The 21,491-nt window shown below is 45.7% G+C and overlaps 1 protein-coding gene across 3 annotated transcripts; it reads right to left on the bottom strand.

Moving 5' to 3' along the window:
* Positions 1–1,361: 1,361 nt before the first annotated feature.
* On the bottom strand, positions 1,362–21,223 carry pogza (pogo transposable element derived with ZNF domain a). Of its 3 annotated transcripts, none has more exons than XM_084919596.1 (25): positions 21,048–21,223; positions 19,978–20,088; positions 19,314–19,420; positions 19,168–19,228; positions 16,118–16,291; positions 15,845–16,045; positions 14,124–14,209; positions 13,884–14,042; positions 13,493–13,779; positions 13,140–13,285; positions 12,890–12,990; positions 12,654–12,800; positions 10,809–10,943; positions 10,615–10,689; positions 8,958–9,055; positions 7,744–7,884; positions 7,604–7,663; positions 7,393–7,508; positions 6,781–6,859; positions 3,723–3,885; positions 2,863–3,264; positions 2,481–2,771; positions 2,192–2,392; positions 1,986–2,116; positions 1,362–1,864 (listed from the first exon to the last, which is right to left on the bottom strand). In XM_084919596.1, the coding sequence occupies exons 2-25, from the start codon at positions 20,075–20,077 to the stop codon at positions 1,642–1,644; spliced, it is 3,684 nt and encodes a 1,227-aa protein (XP_084775722.1). In that variant the 5' UTR covers positions 20,078–20,088; positions 21,048–21,223; the 3' UTR covers positions 1,362–1,641. The 3 variants fall into 3 exon arrangements, with proteins under 3 accessions (XP_084775722.1, XP_084775721.1, XP_084775723.1); XM_084919595.1 differs by having other exon boundaries at positions 19,978–20,085; XM_084919597.1 differs by lacking the exon at positions 21,048–21,223 and having other exon boundaries at positions 19,921–20,022.
* Positions 21,224–21,491: the final 268 nt, after the last annotated feature.

Genomic DNA, 21,491 nt, shown 5'->3' with positions numbered 1-21,491 from the left:
GGTCCCAGCTCTCTGCGGGTCGTTCACGAGGTCCTCGCGTGTGGTTCTTGTGATCATTTTGACCCCACGGGGTGAGATCTTGCGTGGAGCCCCAGATCGAGGGAGATTATCGGTTGTCTTGTATGTCTTCTGTTTTCTAAAAATTGCTCCCACAGTTGATTTCTTCACACCAAGCTGCAGATGCAGTCTTCCCAGCCTGGTGCAGGTCTACAATTTTCTTTCTGGTGTCCTTTGACAGCTCTTTGGTCTTGGCCACAGTGGATTTTGGAGTGTGACTGTTTGAGGTTGTGGACAGGTGTCTTTATACTGATAACGAGTTCAAACAGGTGCCATTAATACAGGTAACGAGTGGAGGACAGAGGAGCCTCTTACAGATGTTACAGGTCTGTGAGAGTAAAAATCTTGCTTGTTTGTAGGCGACCAAATACTTATTTTCCACCATAATTTGTAAATAAATTCTTTAAAATAAAAAAATTAAAAAAAAAAGACGTGATTTTCTGGATTTGTTTTTCCTCATCATGTCTCTCATGGTTGAGGTATAGCTATGATGAAAATTACAGGCCGCTCATCTTTTCACAATTGGTGTCTGACTAAATCCTTCCACTGTACCTGGTTTATAAATGAGCTGTGCAGGAGTCCGGTGAGGGACGATTAAACAGCTGTGCATTATTCGTAAGGGTGAAAGTTGTTCTTGTTTTAGAGTGTTGCTGCTGCGTGGTCGTGGAAGAACCAGAAAAATGTTCCCAACTGGGAAAACATGAATGCAGAGTCGATTTGTAAATGCAAACCTATATTTAAACAGGACAGTGGAGGCCAAACAATCCTCAAATCCTTCCTATGATGCAGCTCAAGACTGCCCTTGGGGGGGTGGGGGTCGCTGCCTTGCTCCAGGGCATGCTGGGAAAGTGGTAGTGTTCCCATGGTTTCTATATTTGATTGTGACAATGGGGACATTAATGCAGCTGCTGAGGTCAGCGTGCTGCTTCTGTGTACCGTTTCTACATCAGGACAACTGATTTTGGTCAGCGTCACATTAAATTGACAAGTATGTGAGTGGAGTTTGGTCTGGATCCTCTCGAGCTGATTCACATTAAATCAATCAGAACGATGTCATATTAGCAGAGATGTGAACAGACTTCAGAAAACACTGAACCGACTTCCTGTTCTGTGTCACACGGCGCTGGGCCACGACCTCTGTGTGGACATAGGACTGAAGTTTGTTTTCAAACAGCTGAAGACAAAGGAAAACAACTTCCTGCCAACAAATATCCTGAACAATGCAGTCGTGTCTGCTCCAACCAGAGAAGCAGCAACTTCAGTTTTCTCCTTTGTTACTGATCAATAAAAGCATTAAACAGTCCTTCAGCATCATTTCTTTATTTCAATACAAAAACATCCCAATCATTCTTTTCAATGCAAAAGTAACAGAACAAAAATGTTGTTAGAAAAGTCGTCAGTACTAGATTTTACTCATGACAACCTCTTGTTTACATGATGGAGACTGTCAGGTTTTTCCTGCCGTTGTACAGCCAAGGATCGATAATACTCATCAGCTTCTCTCTTATCACAGTGCGGGCAAAAGGTGTGTTTGCAGTGTTCGTCATGGAAACCACGAAACGTATCCTGGTCAAATGTGTCGTACTACAGTCTGACAGAACACTCCACCTCCTCCACCCGTCTGTCCTCCTCCTTTACCTTGGACAGTTCCACTGGCTCTGGTCCTGGTCCCGGCTCTGGTCCCGGTCCCGGCTCTGGTTCTCCTGTTTCCGGAGGCTGAATCAGCACCGTGGTTAAAGCTGTGATCATCTTTGCCATCTCCCCCTGATCGTCCATCTGCTGAAGGCTACACACTGAGGTGAAAGACCTGCAGAAGAAAAAAACAATACTGCCATCACACAGTCACATGACACAGTCACATGACAGTCACATGATATACAGCTGATGTCAAAAACCCTCCAGCTATACCTCAATCCAGGCATTCCCACCTGTGCATGACGTGCTTCTCCGAGCTGAGCGTGGAAGAAAATTCACTGAGCCAACAGGCCAGAGTCAGAGCCAGCTGATCCAGACCCAGACCATCCAAACCCCCAATGGACACCAGCTGAATCCACTGGGTCTGTCGAGACCACAAACACGTCAACGACACATCAGAGGGGCGGACACGGGGCCAGAGTCGCACAGGTGAGCTTACCTGCAGGAAGTCCCTAAGCACCCGTGTCACACAGACGTCGAGCGGCTGCAGACGAGAGCTGCATCCTGACGGGATGAAGATGACGTCTGTGCAGACCGATGACAGAGCACGCCTGAACGCATCTGTCTGGTGGCCTCGATGGACATCCGCTATCAAGAGACAACTGCTGTTACGCTGCGAGGCCACACGGGGGTGCCACACCTGCAGGCAGAAAAGCAGGAAATCACATCATCTGCAACAGTTTTTGGTGACCCAATGCTCCTGCTTGCACAACAAACTAGTGTCAGACCTTTTCAATCCAGATGCGCAGGCGGTCCTGATCCGTGAATCCCTCTGCCCGAGCCTCCAGCACCACATTCTCAGGAAACCCTTCAGGAATATCAGGTGCAGCTCCCGTAAAGAACAGCAGGGGGGGGAGGAAGCCGCCATCAGACAGAGCGGAGATGATGACGTCAAACACGGGCCTGTCTTCAGGCAAACCATACAGCTGGAAGGAAGCTGGGCTCTGGCTGGAGAACTTGTCTAAATCGATGAAGACGGGGAGCTCGTCCATGCAGCCCAGAGAGCGAGGAGACCGACTCTGCACAGTCCGAGAACCAGAACGATAAACGCCAACGACTAATCAAAGTTTGGTTGGTGCATTTCAATCAATAAACTGTCGGGCCTGATACCTGTGAGCGGAGCATGTCGATGAAGCGGCGGCTTTTGTCGTTGAAGCTACTCGACACATTTCTGTTGGTGGTCTGCGGTCCAAGGTCGTGTCTCAGCATGAAGTCCACGGTCCAGCTGTACCAGTCCTCCGGCCGGCCATCCCCTCCCAGAGCTGCCCTCGCTGCCAAGAGCAGCAACTCCTCAGTCACAACCTGCTGCTGCTCCCACCGCTCCAGCACCCACTCCGCCATCTCCTCCGTCTTCCAGCTCCACATCCGGTGCCTCAGGCTGCGCTGCTGCTGTCGGATCCACGAACGGATCGTGGTGGGAGACGTGCAGTGATGATGAGCTGCCACTGTGACGCCGTGGCACAGAGAAGAGAGCACGATGGAAAGCTGGGAGAGCAACAGAGGGACCGGAGCCTGAGAAGTAAGAACACCATCAACATCATCAGAGTATGGCTCTCTCCCACAGCGAGTCCTTGTCCTGACGTCCTCCGGGTCATATGTCCCACCATCTACATGCTAAGACATAACCCCCCTTTGTGCACATTGGTAAAGTTATACATGTGATCTTCCACAACATCCATAGATAGCACATGCAATGAGAGCTGGCAACCAACCAGTTATGCTGTGAGAACATCAAAATCCCCCAAACATCATAACAAACTGGTGGTCAGAATCTGCATGAAATCCCAGCTGTCCACAATCGATGATGAAGACCAAGAGAGTGGACGGATCAGTCAGTTGCATTAATGCAGTGTCGGGCTTTCTCTTTACCTTTCAATCTCAAGTGATTTAAGGAGATTGTTGTGATTTGGTGATAAAAGTAAACTGAATATAAAACTGAACTGGATGGATTGAATCACAGTCGCTCTCACCTGACCAGGGACTGAGCGGGGCCCCAGGAACTTGATGGTCATCGCGGGTTGGGAGGAGAAGGAGGAGGAGGAAAGAAGGGGTCTGACTGACAGCTGGGTAGAGCTGGAGGGGAGGAGGTGGATGGGGATGAAGGCTCCGCCCTCACTGCCAGAACATGTCGTGCTGCAGGGTTAATATTTAAAAAACAAACAGGAGGGAAAACAATGAAAACCTTTAAATAACAAAAATAATTGAATATCGTTTTCCAGATATACTTGTCTCATTGCACTCTGAAATCAAAGCATAGTGCAAATAAGAAATTTGAGTTAAAACAGAAATCACAGAATCCGTTTATAGACCAAAGACCTAAATAGACCTAAACCTCTGACTCATCAAAGTAGCCTCCTTTGTCAGATCCAGCAAACATCCCCAGACTATCACACTCCCTCCTCCATGTTTGACAGCTGATGCCACACACTGTGGATCCGTCCTTTCACCTACTCCACGACGCACAAAGATCCTGGGTGATGAACCCAAGATTTCACATTTTGATTCATTAGTCCATAAAACCTTCTTCCAGTCTTCAGTAGCCCAACGGTGGTGTTTCAAGGCCCAGACAAGCCTCTTGTCTTATTCTGACGTCTGGCTTTCTTGCTGCAGCTCGTCCTGTCAAACCTGCACCTCGAAGTCTTCACAGTAGAAACTGAGACTTGCTCACTACGACCACTATTACCCAGTTTGCCCCAGTTTCTGAGCCTTTGATGGTGAAGGAAACTGTGCTCACTGACACGGCGACTTTCTTCGCAGTCTCTCTGTAGCACAGACCTACATTTATAAGTGATGGACTGTCTCTCTTCCATTGTTTATTGCTTTTGTCTTGCCATTTCTGTAGCATCACACTACTTTCTGCAGTACAGTACAGCTGTAGGAGTCAGTAGCACCATCTTTCAAGGCTTGATCAACCTCCACTGCTGCAGAACAGCTTTAAACTGCTAACCCGTGTTGTTCCCCGACAAATGCCTTCTTATATAATTCTGAAATGCACATCATCTTTCAGTTTGGTTTGGATTTTTTATCCTCTGGCAGTTCACCACTTATCTTTGTACCATTTCAAACTATTCACTGGACTTGAATTACAATAAATAACTGGACAAATCGGGGTGTTCTAAAACTTTTGACCGGTTGTGTGTGTGTGTGTGTGTGTGTGTGTGTGTGTGTGTGTGTGTGTGTGTGTGTGTGTGTGTGTGTGTGTGTGTGGGAGAGAGAGAGAGGAAGACCATGGAGGGAGATTAGCTGACTATCAGAGGTGCCTAAGAAGTGCAGGAAGCTGTCCATACCTGAGGCCTTGGAAACTGCCAAGCAACGACTCACAGTCTTGGCCAGCTGCTTAAAGGAGGTACACCAGAGAGATAGAAGGCAGGAGAATAAGCTGTTCTCCACAGAACCAGCCAAGGTGTACTCTCAGTGGAACAATATGAGAACAGCACCACCAAGGCTGGAGACGGAGCAATACTGGAAGAGCATATGGGAGAAGGACCCAACCCATAACGGCAATGCTCAGTGGGTAGTGGATCTAGGAGCAGACTACAGCGACCTCCCTGAACAGGGTCCAGTAACCATCACAGTGGCAGATATCCAAGAAAGGGTCTCCAGTATGAAGAGTTGGACAGCACCAGGCCCTGACATGGTTCACGCCTACTGGCTGAAGAAGCTGACTGCACTCCACGAGCGCCTGGCAGCACAGATGAACCAGCTTGAGGAGAGACACCCGGAATGGCTAACCGAAGGCCGGACAGTCCTGATCCTCAAGGACCCCCAGAAGGGACCGGTCCCCTCCAACTACCGACCAATAACCTGCCTCAGCACCACGTGGAAGCTCCTGTCAGGCATCATAGCGGCTAAGATGAACAGGCACATGGGTCAATACATGAGCGGGGCACAGAAAGGGGCAAGAATACCAGAGGCACAAAACACCAGCTACTGGTAGACAGAACAGTCAGCCGAGACTGCAGGACCAGGCTGACCAACCTGTGCACTGCCTGGATTGATTACAAGAAGGCCTATGACTCAATGCCCCACAGCTGGATCCTGGAATGCCTGGAACTATATAAGATCAACAGGACCCTGAGAGCCTTCATCAGGAACTCAATGGGGATGTGGCGTACAACACTGGAGGCCAACCTCAAGCCCATAGCACAAGTCACCATCAAGGAGTATCTAGCAAGGAGATGCTCTGTCCCCACTGCTGTTCTGCATAGGCCTGAACCCCCTCGGTGAGATCATTGACAAGACTGGCTACGGATACAGACTAAGGAACGGAGCAATCGTCAGCCACTTCCTGTACATGGATGACATCAAGCTGTATGCCAAGAATGAACGGGACAATGATTCACTGATCCACACCACCAGGATATACAGCAATGATGTCGTTCGGACTGGAGTGTAGTCGGATGGACATCCAGAAATCCTACCAGTGGCTGGACAAAGCTGGACTGAAAGACAGCACAGAGGCACTAATAATGGCAGCACAGGAACAAGCTCTGAGCACAACCGAGCTAAGATCCTGTGGGACTTCCAGATACAGACGGACAAAATGGTGGTGGCTACCCAACCGGACATAGTGGTGGTAGACAAACAGAAGAAGACGGCCGTAGTGATCGATGTAGCGGTTCCCACTGAAGGAAAGAAGGAACACGAGAAGCTGCAGAAGTACCTCAGAGAAGAGCTCGAGAGGATGTGGAGGGTGAAGGTGGTCCCAGTGGTAATCGGAGCACTCGGTGCAGTGACTCCCAAACTAGGGGAGTGGCTCCAGCAGATCCCGGGAACAACATCGGAGATCTGTCCAGAAGAGCGCAGTCCAAGGAACAGCTAAGATACTGCAGGACCCTCAAGCTCCCAGGCCTCTGGTGGAGGACCCGAGCTTGGAGGATAGACCGCCCACAGGGGCGAGGGGGTAATTTATTCATTTGATAAAGAGTGTGTGTGGTTGGTTTTTCTGATGTTAATTTGTCATATTTTAATAATATGTAAACATCTTTTGTAGCAACATGTTTTCATATATACACGCACACATGCTACCTGTCAGACTGTGATTGTGTGTCGGCTCCACTCTCTCTCGGCTCTGATACAGTTTCATTCTGATAAGTCATCCCACTCTCTGAAAGAGGAAAAGAGTGTCAAATCTGGAAGATTCCATCTTTATCATCTATCAGGGAAAACTTAAGTTAGCTTTATGAGGTGTGTAACAGACTGGGGAGGTTTCCAGGCATGTGACAGCTGTGATAGGCTCCGGGCCCGGACACAACCCTGAGTGGAGTAAGTGGAAGAAAGTAAATGGACGGATGTGTGAGTGGATAATCGTGATTAAAACAACTCCAGGTTCACATTAACGTAGTCCACTGAATTCAAATGGAGTTCTGCCCTTTATTTGGCTCCAGTCCTGATAGAGCTGATTCACTCTGACCCTCTCACAATCAAGGTTTGTTTATTTTGCTGTGGTGCCCCCTTGTGGTCACATCATGAACAGCTGTACACCAGTTCCTGACAGAATACTTTAAATCATTTCAAAATAATCATCTGAATCAGGCAGCAGCGTTTTTTTGACCCATGCATTTACCTCCCACAACATGAAAACCTTTTCCTTTTTATGCACTATACCTTGAGAGCGTGCGCTTCACCTGTGCACGTTACCTGTGTGCGCTAACATGATGCAGGTGTGCTTTGGCTTCTCTGTCAGATGATTGGCCATCAGGTCTCCTCTGCAGGTTAAGAGTTTGCATGTCACACACATCAACATGTCTGGCAGCCTATAAACACACACGAGAGCAGGTCAGGTATTCAGGTATTCCTGTTCACCTGTAGATAATTGATCACACTGATCTGATTCTGCTGGTCTGGTTACTTGGGGTCAGACTGGAAGATGGTTTGGTACGGCGGCACCTTCTTGCAGGTCGCATGGTTACTAGAAACAAAAACAGTCGCACAGTTCAGGAAAACAAACAAACAAAAGAGACTGTGAGATGACCAATCAGAGGCGCATACTTGATCATGTGGTTGGCGTAGGAGGTGGAGCAGCAGGTGATGAACCTGCAGAGCGAGCAATGGACCAGAGAAGGGTAGTGCGTCCTGAGGTCAGGAACTGAGTTCAGACACTCGAGGCAGCGCTGAAGCGGCCGAGACAGCCTGAGAGAGAGAGAGAGGAAGTGAGGGAGCGAGAGAGAGGCTGAACAACAAAGCTTCTGTGCAGTGGCGCCGCCCTGCTGGGCGAAGCTGTCAGCAGAGTCTGAGCCACAGAGATATAACATGTAGCCCTTTTCTACTAGAATCTACTCTGCTCGACTGGGTGTTGGTACGTTTTCACTACAGTTGACACCCACATACTGTGCATGGGGGGTTGTTAGAGCACTGCAGCCGAAGTCCTGTGACGTCATTGGTATGTGACTTTAACGTCGCAACAGTGGAGCACTTCCATGTAAATCTGGTGATTCGTGTACGGCTTTCTGTCAGTCTGAGTGGACCACAGTGTTTTTTTATCCAACCATTTCCTCGACTGCCACGTGAAAGATACGCTCTCGTGACTCAACGAGTGACGCCACTGACCAGCCAATCGGTGGCACACAGTCTCTTGATGTCACATTTTGGCTTGCCTTAGATTGCCTGGACCCTCAGCTGAGCAGTAAAAATCACGGTAATGAGGCAGTGTTCATGTCAGTTCCTCCAATCAGAAGTTGTAAGGCGAATACCCCACGTGGCCCTAAACGTATCCAGCCATGCGTCTGGAACTGGGCTGAAAATGGCGATTGTTGATGGAACTGGCTCTGATGCGTGGGCGCCATTATCAGTAGCTACAGCAGCTTTCAGCTACCGCTTTAGCACACTTGGCACGCTACGTGTATTTGTGGTTTTTTGCGGCTGGTTCAGTGAATTTTGGTCGGAGCGTGGTGAAACTTTGAGAGCTCGGCTTGGTAACCCGTTACATCAAGTCGGGAGAGTTCATAGCTCCGTTGTATGCGTTTAGTGGACGCAATTACGCAACTGCTCTGAAAATCATGGCTTGTTTTCGCTGTTTGGAGGTCATAGAAATTATTTATATGCGCATTTAGCTGAGATTCTGAGGTTTCTGTGGATGCCACACATGTCCGTATTTACATAAAGGACCCCCTTTGAACCCGGTACCGGGGGCTTTGGGACTATTTTTCCCTGTTTATTATTTTCTTGAGACTTTCCAATGACCCAGGGAACCCCAGCTCTGATACCTGTCCGGGTTCAGGCTGAGCAGCAGCGATCCCAGCGTTTCCACTGGTTTCCTCTGAGGAACTTCCTGCGAAGACGTAGGAAGAGCAACATCCACCACCTGGAGCAGAAAAAGAAAACGTGAAGAAGAACGTGAGGAGGGAATAAAAGGAAAGAAAAAACTTTATTCACACATACACCCATCTCCATATGCTTCTGCATTTTTGGGTAAAACTACAAACAGTAGAAAGCTAAATGAAGGCAGAGGAGAAAAAGAAGAAATAAACAGAATCCACTGAAAAGATGGAGGATTTCCTTCCTTCCATCCTCTGCAGCAGCCTAAGCACAGACGCTCAGAGAAGCCCAGACCCCCAGCTCGTCCAGGGGAACGCCAAGGCCAGCCGAGAGATTTAATCTCTCCAGGGTGTCCTGGGTCTGCCCCGGGGCCTCCCCCTGGTAGGACATGCAAAACACCTCAGCCAGGAGGCGCCCAGACTTAGATGTAGGGCTGGGCGATATGAGGGGATATCTAAAATCACAATATTTTTTGGCTACATCACGATATGTTTAAATAACCTCCAAAGACAAATGTTATTTTCAATCATATAGTGTCTAAAATTTCACTGCTTAACTCATTCAAATCGACCATTTAATGTTTTTTTCTGCTTTGAATCCAAAAAATCTGATGTGACACGTTTTATTTTAACTGTTCTTTAACCATCAGGTGCGCACAGAGGATTCTGCCACAGAACGTCTGTGGTCAACACCTTTAACAAAGGATCAAAAAGGACATCCAGCAAGAATTCATGACACAAAATACAACCATTGAAATTTAAAAGGTGCTCTTTTGTGAACATATAAAAATTAGTGCTGTCAGCGTTGAGCTCGTTAAAATGACGTTAGCGCCATAACTGCATTAATGCGGCAAATCTCCATTAGCGAGTTATCGCAGATCGCCCCGTGCGTGGGGCTGGCCGGCATCAATGCGTTAGCTCCTTAACACGTTAACGCGGTTAGCTTGTTAACGCGACAGCGCCGTTCAGCCCCACGCACGGGACGATCTGCGATAACTCGCACAGACACATAACAGTCACAGCTGGTTCATGTAACGTGCTCTTTGGTGTGTACACAGACATTTAAAAAACCTTGCAGTGGATGACTTCAGCTGGTTGGGAGGGGGAATTAATGATGCAGTCACAGCGTGTGGGGAGCAAACAAACATGCAGACATCCAAATGTTACCATGGCAATTTATACTCTATTGTTACCATAAAGCCATTTCCACCATTGTACGTGGAAAAACTCCTGATACATGGAGTATATTCAATATATCGCTCAGCCCTAATTGGAGGCGCTGAATCTCTTTCCTGCTGCAGTGCGAGCTGGAGGCCGTCACTCGAAGCGAACAGAACCACAAAGAGCAGAGATGAGGTTCTGGGGCTAACAAGCGGCTAATTTCCAGCTTTCTCCACTTTCTGCAACAAATGATTTATTCTAACATCTTTGCACTTACCATACAGTGTGTGTCTGTGTTAACGTGTCAGCTGTTTCTAAACAAACCAACCACCTATTGGTTGATTTTCTGTCTCTAAACAGGAACGAACTAAAAAACGGTCTTGGATGGGAGAGCAGATGAGCTGGATCTGAAAGCTCAGGCGATGAGCGTTTCCATGCTGCTCACCTTGCATGAAGCAACAGTTGTCTTAGGTCCTTCACCTTCAGATTCTCCAACCACAGAATACGCCCTGACCGTCACCTGCAGACAGAGAGATACTCAGTAAAGGTGAGGCTTCTCCCACAGGGTTTTAATTATCTTTAAGGGGTTTAATTATGTTTATTAATTATCTGTAATTATCTAAGGATATTGGTTCCTACCTTGGTTCCAGGTTTGAGTCCGCTGAGCTGAGGTGGTCTGATGTGCGTCCTGTGATACAGAACTCTGTGCTCAACCAGCTCTTTTATGTACAGGAAGTGGAGACGACATTTATCGCAGCCAAACTCGCGCTTCTTCTGCAAACATGCACCAACACACAGAATTAAACTCCACCTCAACATTGCTTTACATCAACAAGCCCGTTCCTCTTCGGTCCTCTCCAAACCCTCAGTGCCTCGGACTTTATCTCCAAAAACAAAAGCTGGTGTCTGTCCAGTTCAACAAAGCCAGGCTTTCTTTGCATTAGCTGGTCTGATAAAACCTAAAGCCCCAGTCAGGGATAACGGGCATCGCACCAGTGGATGTCAGCTTTCTCTGTTAAGCCGGGCTTCCTGTTTCAGGCTGTGTGTGTGCTCACATAAGAGGGACGTTACATTGAGGGAATTGGACTCCTGGCTCCCTGCTCGCATATCTGTGAAGCCAGACAAGGTTACAGAGGTTTATCTGCAGGACGAGATCCTAGAACCTACTGGAGGGATTATATCCAATGTGGTCTTATGTGGTCTGGAAGAACATTTGGATATTCCAGGAGAAACGGGGATCTATCAACTACAAGGACACCGATGGTGTTCCTCCTAACTCACTCACTGGTCTCCTTCCTCTCTACATCTCCAGGCTAAAAACCCTGGAACGTGGAGTTTCAGAGTCTAGACCAACCCTTTGGAAATCTCTCTACCCAAGGACCCACGTCATCATGGTGTTAGTCCAATAATCACACAACTGGCATAGTAACTCCAACTTTAATGTAGGGCTGGGCGATATGGCCTAAAATCCATATCACGGTATAATTTGAAGCATGTGCGGTAACGATATATATCGCGATATATTCTTTTCTTCTGTATAACGTATTTTACACACTAAGGCGCACTTGAAATCCTTTAATTTTCTCAAAAATCGACAGTGTGCCTTATGAATGAAAACGTACAGCTCTGTTATCACTTCCAACATAAATGAAGACAGAAAACTAAACAGCAGTGACGTTTGCAGGGTTACTGAAGTTGGACTACCTGGTATATAATGATGTGCTACGTGTCGCTAGCTACACAGCTATGTTAGCATAACATTAGCACAGTGAAGCTGGAGGATGAACACCAACTTTTTCCCCCACTCGATAAAAGTTAACGTGAAGGATTCTGGTGGTCAGGGACAAATGCAATCGCATGGCAGGATGCTGTAAACGGACCAAACTTAGGAACAACTGAGATTATCCATCCGCAATACGAGGTTAGTCATTAATATACTGCAACAACATACATAGAGCAGCTGCAGAGAATTCAACTTTACTGAATCAATGGTAGGGAAGTGGAGGAAGCGCAGTTTTTGGCTTTCCGCATATTCCAAAAGTGCTTCGTCTCTTTGCTGTGACTGTCGCCCAGAATATTTTGCAGATGATGTTTTTAGCTGCTGCAATGCTTTTGACCAAAACAGGCGCAGCTTAGAGCGGTATAGTCAAAATCTCGACCGTTGGCCAAATTTATATCGTTTCTACCGTATACCGTTTATACCGCCCACCCCTACTTTAATGGTCGCCTTCTTTCGTACAGCCACAGAAAACCTGACACTCCAAACTTCTACTGCCGCTTTCCCGCCTCTGCGTAGCCATGCCCCACCCCCACTGGACACTAGCGCAGTAGGACACACACATCTTAACAATGGTAGTTCCAGAAAACCTCTGTGCTTTAGATTTCCTTTGATTTAACTGTGTAACACATTTTAACCTTCACTTCAGCTCTCGCGGCTCTTCTAAGTTAAACCCTTTAGCTGTATTACCTGCAGCAGTTACCTACCTGGTGGCGGATAAAGTGCTGCTGGTAGCAGGTGTTGCGGCGCAACACTCTGAGGCAGTATTGACACATAAAGTTTCTGGTGCTGGCGTGACACTCCTCAAAGTGGAACCACACATCTGAGTAGAAGGACGACCTGAAGCCACACTCCTGCAGACAGAAAGCGGGGCACGTAAACTCTCGGGCCACAACGAGCACTGACGAAGGTGAGGGCGGCTTTCTGGTGCTCGGAGTCGAACCTGGCAGATGTAGGGCATCTCTCCCGGTTTGTGGGTGGTCTTCATGTGCCACAGGAAAGCAGGTTCACTTTCAAATGCCAGCTCGCAGATCCTACACGTGGCTGCGAAGGCAAACGAGAAACAAATCCATCACTGCATGACAGACACACAAACCCGAAGCATCCTTTTTACAGTGGGAAGCACTCGGGATCAGCAGGCCATCCTGTAACCGCTAACCAACCAAAGGGTAACGGGTTATGCTGTCACAGACCTTTGGACTCGCACTGATTGTGGACGGCCTCCACGTGACTCTGCAGCTTCCCAGCAGACAGGAAGTGACGGAAACAGTGAGGACACGAGAACGCAGAGTCCCGCTGAAATATCATGGACACATGCTGCTGCATGTGACTCATCAACCTGCAACATATACGAAGGAGTCACAACTGAAGACACAAACCAAACATCTAATGACTTGAGATCAAGTCCACAATTCATGTCACGCTATATTCAATAGGAGAGCATGAATTCATGAGAATGGCCCATTCTCTTTTGTATAAGCACAGGAGGCACATCCTGCTGCTCATTTAATAGAAGGCAGGTTTAAGACAATCTCCAGAGTCTCACTCGATGTTGTTGCCGAGCGTCTTGGGGCAGTGGATGCAGCGGTATGGCTCGCTGTACTTTGCGCCCATCAGGTTGCATTTCTTAGGGTGTTGTCCGGGGGCGGAGCCATAATAAAAATCCTCCACGAGGATCACAAGTTTGCCGTGAGGCGAGCTGGGCAGGGATCCAAACAGATCTGGCTCAGAAGGGTCGCAGAGGGAAGGAAGGGAGGCGGAGGTGCTAACCTGGCTGGTCAGGAGATCACCAGATGACCAGTGAGCCCTCTGAGAAGGAGAAACACCTTTAGACTAAGGAGACACACAGGAAGGAGAATGACGTCACATCACATGAAAAAGGTTCATCGGGTGACTCTCTTGGAGTAGATCCTCATCGATCAGCAGTGTGAACTCACAGCAGAGGGTCCTGGTCTGGTTTTGGACACCCTACTGTTGGTTTGAGAGTCTCTGCTGGGTTTCAGGGTTCTGATTTTGTCCCTGCTCCCCCTGTGGTGTTTGCTTTTCTTCTTCCTCTTCAGGTTCCTCAGACTCTGCATGATGGCTGGGCTGCACATCTGAAGAAGGGGAAGAGGGTTTTAATCAGGCTGTGTGATGACACAGGTAGAGGTGTAAAGAGGTGGCTGTGCAGGACTTACACACATGAATCCTCGCAGCTCTGTGATCAATTTGTACTGCGATGTGCAGACGAGGCAGTCGGGGGGGCGCACGGGACCCAACTCACCTGAGGGGGGACACGACAGCTGAGTACATATCCAAGTCTACACCTTAGCAGAATTCCAACCTGAAGCAGCCCTGCACCTGAATGCTTTACAACACAGTCCACCTCACCTGAACCCTAATCACAGTCCTGAGTCCACGATAACAGCACTCAGAACTGAAGCCCCCACCTCACCTGAGTCCTAACCTCACTCCTCAGCATCCGTGTTCCCTCACACCTGTGTCTTCACCTACGTCCACATCTTCATCCGAGTCTGAATCACAAAGTCTTACCACAGGGTTAGGGGTCATCTTTGGGTTTGTGTCAGCTTTTTATCAATAATGAAGCTGACTAAATCACCATGGTAACCTGACGCTGCAGGTAAAGGTCTACTGACAGCCTGACAACTGACCAATCAGAGGACTGGGAGACGGAGGTACCGTAATCTTCAGAGGTATGTGATCAGGACCTAACTTTAAAGTTAAGAACTTTCTTTTATTATAATGTGAAAAACATGAATGCTTGATATACAGTAATTTGTTATTTTCAAGGTTTAGACGACACAGTTTTGGGGCCAGAGAACATCTGCAGGAGAAATCCCTCCAGCCTGACACTGTAATCACGCGCGCTGCATCAGAGCTTTGAAAACATTCATCCAGTTCCATAAAAGGAAAAAACTACTATTCACTGGTTTTAAATCTACTTCTAATATGATTGATCAACGTTTTATGTTTGTTTTGTGTAGGAAACTGGACCAGCTGAAGGTACATTTCTTAATCCAGCATCAGTCTTTCAATACATTTAAATCAGCTCTTTCTGAAATACAGGCCGGCAGTAGAAGGAAGCACTGGCTCAGCCTTTCTGTGTACAGATGACTGTGAGCTCAGGCAGTCTTCATTCACAGGTAACTCTGGTAAACGGGTGTAATGACTGCAGACCCAAAGAAAAGCTCTATCAGCAACTGTAGCCATGACAACCGCCTGGTTACTTCGTACCTAGCAGCTGTGAGAGAATCCATCAACATGTTTTCTCCATCTGATCTGCTCGAGGTGCTGGTTTGGAGGACTGACAGTCAAGTGTAAACCTCAAATGTATTAATATGGTTGAAACAGGAAGGCTAACTGGAACAACAGCGCTCCTTACGTCCAGAGACAGTTCTGTTCACAGTTTTTGTTCTGATCCTTTACACGAGTTAAACTCTTACGGGCTTCCTTTCTGTAAGAACAACTGCTAAAAACATAAAAACCAAACCAAAGAAGATCAAAAAACAAGGACAAACTAGGAAACACTGTATGATGAATAAAGGAAGTGAACCCTGACATTTAGTACTAGTTAACTCTTTGGTCATGTTGAATTAAGCTGAACACTGAGATTCTACTTCCTGCACGTACACAGAATGACTTCATTTGATTTACAAGCATCTGTAGTAAAATTAGGGGTAAATGAGCAGTTTTACCCAGACGATGCAGTTTTTATGATCACGGAATTCAAACTGGGGCTGAAATTTAAATGTTCTAACTCTGTATGGTCTCGTCTTGCTTAGAGTCATGGCGATGAGTTCAAACCATCTACATACTGAGGTACGACGGGATTTATTTATTTATTTGGCTTGCTCTCTATCATCTCTGCAGACTTGAGCACACAGACGAGTTGTCAAACCTTTGTGCAGCAGTGTGTGCGGTGCTGCAGATCTGCTGCTCGGACGCTTTTTGGTCCTGCCAGGTGCTGGGGGGGGCGTGGCCTGCGATGAGGTGAATGGTGATGCCGCAGCAGAATGTTGATTCTTTAACCCGGACGGAGGGTTGAAGTTCACGTTGTGGTCGATCAGAACCTTCTGAGCTGCTTCACCAGAGATCACGCCTGGAGCACAGAGAGTCTGCGTTAGCCTGAGGAACACCTGAACTGCTCCACATCTGCTGGCGGAGGGATTACCTGTGATGATGGGTGTGGGGGCAGGAGCAGGGGAGGCACTCAGAGAGGCAGTGGTGCTGATGTACTGGATCCCTGCAGGACTGTGAAGGGTCAGCGTGACAGGGATCTGGACCGTGGTGAAACCACTGGCTGAACCTTCAGGATGAGCACGCAACTTCAGCTTTGCAGTGCCCCCTGCAGGATAGACGCAGAAACACATGACACACAACATGAGCCGTTTGATCAAAACAATCAAACCATTTTTAGGATTTCAACCCTTGAAATGCCAGTTTAGACCTTTTAATTATTCATTATTTATGGCAACCACTCACAGAAAAACAGTCATTTTCCATATGATAAATAGTATGGGGGACATCAGTGGTGATTAGTAGGGGTGGGTTTCAATAATTGATTTATCAATTCAAATCGATTTTATCTTGAATAAAGTGATATCGATTCATTTAATCCTGAATCGATTTTTAAATATAAATGTATTTTGCCAGAATCTCAGGTTAAAGTTCACAAAACTGTTTCAACAACCACCAAACAGCTAAAACAGCAAATGAGAGCACAAAGATATAAACACAAAGCGCAGACCTGACGAATTAGTACTGAATGATCAGAATTAAAACATTTCTGACTGTTTGAGTCAAAACTTCCCAGATTCAAATCGAATCGGTTCTAGAAATCAGTGACGACACCCAGCCCTAGTGATTAGAGCAGGGGTGGGAAATCTCAGTCCACGAGGGCCGGTGTCCTGCAGGCTTTAGATCTCACCTTGGGTCAACACACCTGAATCACATGATTAGTTCGTTACCAGGCCTCTGGAGAACTTCAGGACATGTTGAGGAGCTAATTTAGCCATTTAAATCAGCTGTGTTGGTTCGAGGACACATCTAAAACCTGCAGGGACACCGGCCCTCGGGGCCTGAGATTGCCCAGCCCTGGTGATTAGAGTCTTGGAGAAAATCTTTTGCCTCTCGACACCTTTTGGACAAAAACGCCACATTTATTTCCATTGAAACCACATGTTTAATCTCTCTGCCACTACAGTATAAAACCATGCATTCTGTAACGTCAGCATTTTATTTTGAAGAATAGTCGTGATATTTGACATTTTTACTCTATTTTCCCAGATTCAACCCTTTTCCTGTTGTAGGACAATGCATGACACTTGTATTACTGCCAGTTATATGATGGAGCCGTGTGACCACCATGGAGGCCCCAGAGTGATTTGTGTGTCTGAAACTATTTTCTAATCAAGATCTGAGTCATCAGTGGAAACAGTTATTATGCAAACTTCAACAACAAAAGATAAATATAACGGAGCATATGAACTATGAAGTAATATTCAGGCTATCCAGGAAAAGAATTGTTTTTGTGAATTATTGTAATAAATACTTAATTCAAATGTTTAAACGGGCATTTAAATGATTAAAATTGTGAAAATAATTTAATGTTTTATCATTTTGAAAAGGTCTCAAAGTCATTAAGTGATTTATGAAAAAAAAAGCAGAAAATAATATTGTCATATGAGGATTTTATGGCAATTTTGTGTGTGCACATTTTTTTGTGGAGGGCACAAGGGTCAAACATGAACACAGAGCTTCAGGGTCACTGTTTAGCGGCGACTGACTCACGAGGGCAGATTGTATGAACTACAGATGGCACGATACCAGTTTTTTTTATGTCCGATACCGATATCATAAATTTGGATATCTGCCGATACCGATATGAATCCGATATGTATTTTTTTAAATCAATGAAACTGTTTTTTTAATATCTTGCTGCATTTTGTATAAGTTCATACTCGAGTTTAAATAAACAACAACACTAAAGCTATTCTGTTATACCTGTATGTAAAAAATACACTGCACCCAAAATATTTCATAGTTCAGCAAAACTGATCAATCTAATAAACTTAAACCTGCTCCATCCTCCCTATTCTGGTATTTTAACGAGTACTTAGCAGAAATCTTAAACAACCTGACTAATAGGGTTGCAAACTCCCAGCAAAAAAAAAAAAAAAAAAAAAAAAAAAAAAAAAAAAAAAATAGGGAACCACCCCCCACCCTCCACCTCATGATGATTAATCAACGTAATCAACTTTAATTTAATGCACATGTAAAAAAAAATGCACAGAAATAAATTATTTTTCCACAATAATTAAACAGATTCAACATCTTTCTTCAACAGAACTGCAGGCTGCACAGATGGTACCTTCCCAAAGGAAAAAGTACTATAGCTTACTAGGGTATATTAGACTTAACAGTTACTATATACAGTAATGGACTTCTATACATTTTACATCAGATTAAAACTTTGGGTGTAAGATTCAGATAATTATTTATTAAAAGCTCGACATTTTAAATGAGAATAAGAAAGAAAAGTATGTCTTTGTGCCCCCTTTTCCCTGTTCATGCCCTATCGGCCCCCCTGGCTAAACTTTGCTAGATCCGCCCCTGCACAGTTACCAGCCGTCAGCTACGTAGAAAAAGATCCTGGTGTAGAAAGTAATATTAAATAAATTCTAACAACAGTTTAAGCTTAAACGTGCTGCTGTTGTTCAGCCGCTGGTTTCCTCTTTCTGGCACAAAGTGGGCCAAAAACAAAGAAGAGAGAAAAGCCGATCAGCTGATCATTGATCAGTTTCATGATTGAAGTAGCATGCTGTATGAATGCTTTACAAACATTCAGAGATGAACTTACACACATGTTTTACTTCTCTCTGGGATAACTTCCTCAGAGATGAAATGCTGGTTTGGTAGCGAGGCTCCAAATGCTCAACCAGAGCGCCGAGAGGTCTCGCACGCCACAGCCGCTCTATCACGTGAGCACACTGCTCCGACGTGCTGAGGTTATGAGCTGAGTTACGCCGTGTCGCAAGTTTTGTGAGGTGCTTTTTTGATATTTAATGGATCAGATTACATTTTTTATTTCTCTCCGATATCCGATCCAGTAATTTAGGTCAGTATCGGACCGATACCGATACGTAATATCGGATCGGTCCATCTCTAGTATGAACAAAGATATTAATGAAGTACTTCTACTTGAAAGTGTTTGGGACTGACCTCCAGGCAGCAGGGGGACCAGCTGACCGTTGACCCTGAAGCTTAGAGAAGCACCTGCAGACTGAACACATCACATGTTTGAAATGTTGCAGATGATCTATAATCAACAACCAGCAGTCGATCTATAATCAAGAATCAACCAGTACCTCCATTGCGCTGCTGTCTGTGAGGGGCCCGCAGCTGTTCTCTGCATTAGGCTGGACTGGGATAGGGATGATATGGACTGGTGGGGGGGCAGCGTCCTCCTGCAGACCTGAACACGCGACACACACTTAATCAGCTGTCTGATCACAACAATCAGCCAATTTGAATTTAAGAGGAAACTCTACGGTCACTTTGCTTTTATCAGGTGCTGAACTTTATCCAAATGCTAACAGCTTCCTACTGAAATCCTACAGACTCAATCATATTTGGTCTATTTGATCTGAAGGCCTTACTGATGTTAAATTCCAAAGCCTTTGGGTGAAGGCCGCGTCCGTGGTGCCGCGTCCGTGGACTAATCATCACAATTGGTACGAGACTTACTCGTCATTTAAAGGGGACATGAGATGCTACATATATAAAGACTAATTTACGTCATGGAATAAAATGTCATTATTGCTGGTCCTTCGGACCTCTGCAGAAAGAGTAGGAGGGTGTAAAGTTTTTCAGCAGCCTCTAAAATCTTTGCGCTTCCCTGATGAGCATCATTAATAAATACAGATTCTTAGACACGGCCGTTAGTTAAGTGAATCGAGATAATGAAAGGATAACCTGCATATGCTGAATTCATTTCGTTGTAAAGAATTGTTTGTTTGGAGTTTTTTTAACCTTCATCATCTATTTCTTGCAGGACCTCTTCCTCCTCTTCATTACATTTCATCTCCTGGTCAGCTGTGCCTCCTGCTGGCCTCTCCACCTCTGTCGTCATCTCCTTGCCTGCTGGAAGGACACACCTGTGAGACAAACCTGCACAAAAACTAGAGGCTCCAGCTAGCAGCTAGAACCACCTCCGTCAGTGTGCACCCATCAGCCAAACATGCCTCTAAAAATGCAAATATTAAGCATTAATCCAATTTGAACAGGTGAGTTATAAAAACATTCACCAGGTACAGTTGTTCTGAACAGGGAAATTATCTATAGAGACCTCCTTTTTAATACAGTCTAATAAATCAACTCTGCAATTCAAACAGGACATCAGTCAAAATAAGCTTTATAAAAGCATTTCACGGGGTTCCTAACAAAGAGCATGTGGCTAATTATACCAATGTTATTTTTGAACACAAAAGGAAATCTCAAACTAAAATTATTTCCTTCTGGCTTAAATCTTTGAAAACAAATTTTAAAAACCTAATTCAAAGCTCAACGAGTTTAGTGTTGCAGTTCTACACAGATCTGAACCTTTTTCATTCATAAATATGTCAGCTGCTCTGTATGAGCATTCTGCTAGTGGCTATCTCAAAGTTAGCAGTGCCAACTTCATCAATAAGGAGCTCCTATTAATATTTTATTTTCAACAACAAAGGGATTTCATTAGTAGCTGATAAAGGGAGTAGCTCAAAGTTGTTATAGTTGACCTTAAACTCTATTAGAAGCAACAGAGCTTAAAAAACATTAATACATTTAGTTCATGAGCAAGTTTCAAAACACAATTAAAACACATTCAGTAACCACAGCTGCAGCTTAGCGTGCTAAAGCTCAACGACGTTTCACTTACTGATTTCTAACTACTAAAAGTTGAGTGATAAAAACAAATCTATACACCATTATCTTTCCCTACAGTCTCTCCACACTGCAACTTAGCATTGAGCTAACTATGCTAACTAGCCGAGCTGCTAACTCAGAGACTTCAATAACTCTGGATGACATCCATTGAAAAAGTATACCAACCAGACGCTTACCTTATCCGGACATTTAATGTGCAAAACAATTATATATTCCGTTAAAATTCCGCCTGTGAACAGTGTGCTTTTCCTTTAGGAATAAAATGAATAATGTGTGGTCTTCACACACACGTTGCAGATGTCGTTTGCTCCTGCTAGCACAACCGTATCCCTCCGCCAACAACCTCCCGTTTGCGCTGCTGTTACGGGACTACATTCAGACGGAGCGGAGTGATACCTCTCCGTGGGGCTCACAGCAGCTGTTTTGATATGTGGTTTATTAAATGTTTTCTTCTTCGTAACCGGATGTTTTTGCTTATCGACGATAAATACGCTCAGTTTAAGCACCACACTCTGCCAGTTTAAGTAGAGTTCAGCGCTATGTCGGCACGCTAACAGTTGTGGCATGCTTCTTATCTTTGGCATGCTAATGCTAAGCTAATTATTAGCAACACAGAATTA

Source organism: Perissodus microlepis, chromosome 22 (assembly GCF_051167445.1).
Source record: "Perissodus microlepis isolate ML-2025 ecotype Zambia chromosome 22, ASM5116744v1, whole genome shotgun sequence".
NCBI classification, from domain to species: domain Eukaryota; kingdom Metazoa; phylum Chordata; class Actinopteri; order Cichliformes; family Cichlidae; genus Perissodus; species Perissodus microlepis.
This window is presented reverse-complemented; position numbering and strand designations above follow the sequence as displayed.

Bases quoted from the DNA above. Each gene is read 5' to 3' on its own strand.
- pogza (XM_084919596.1), bottom strand. From the start codon at position 20,077: ATGACGACAGAGGTGGAGAGGCCAGCAGGAGGCACAGCTGACCAGGAG. The intron at 19,421-19,977 runs GTTAAAAAAACT...TCGCGTGTTCAG, and splicing joins GCAAGAAATAGATGATGAAG to GTCTGCAGGAGGACGCTGCC. The intron at 12,991-13,139 runs GTCTGTGACAGC...TTGCCTTCGCAG, and splicing joins CAATCAGTGCGAGTCCAAAG to CCACGTGTAGGATCTGCGAG.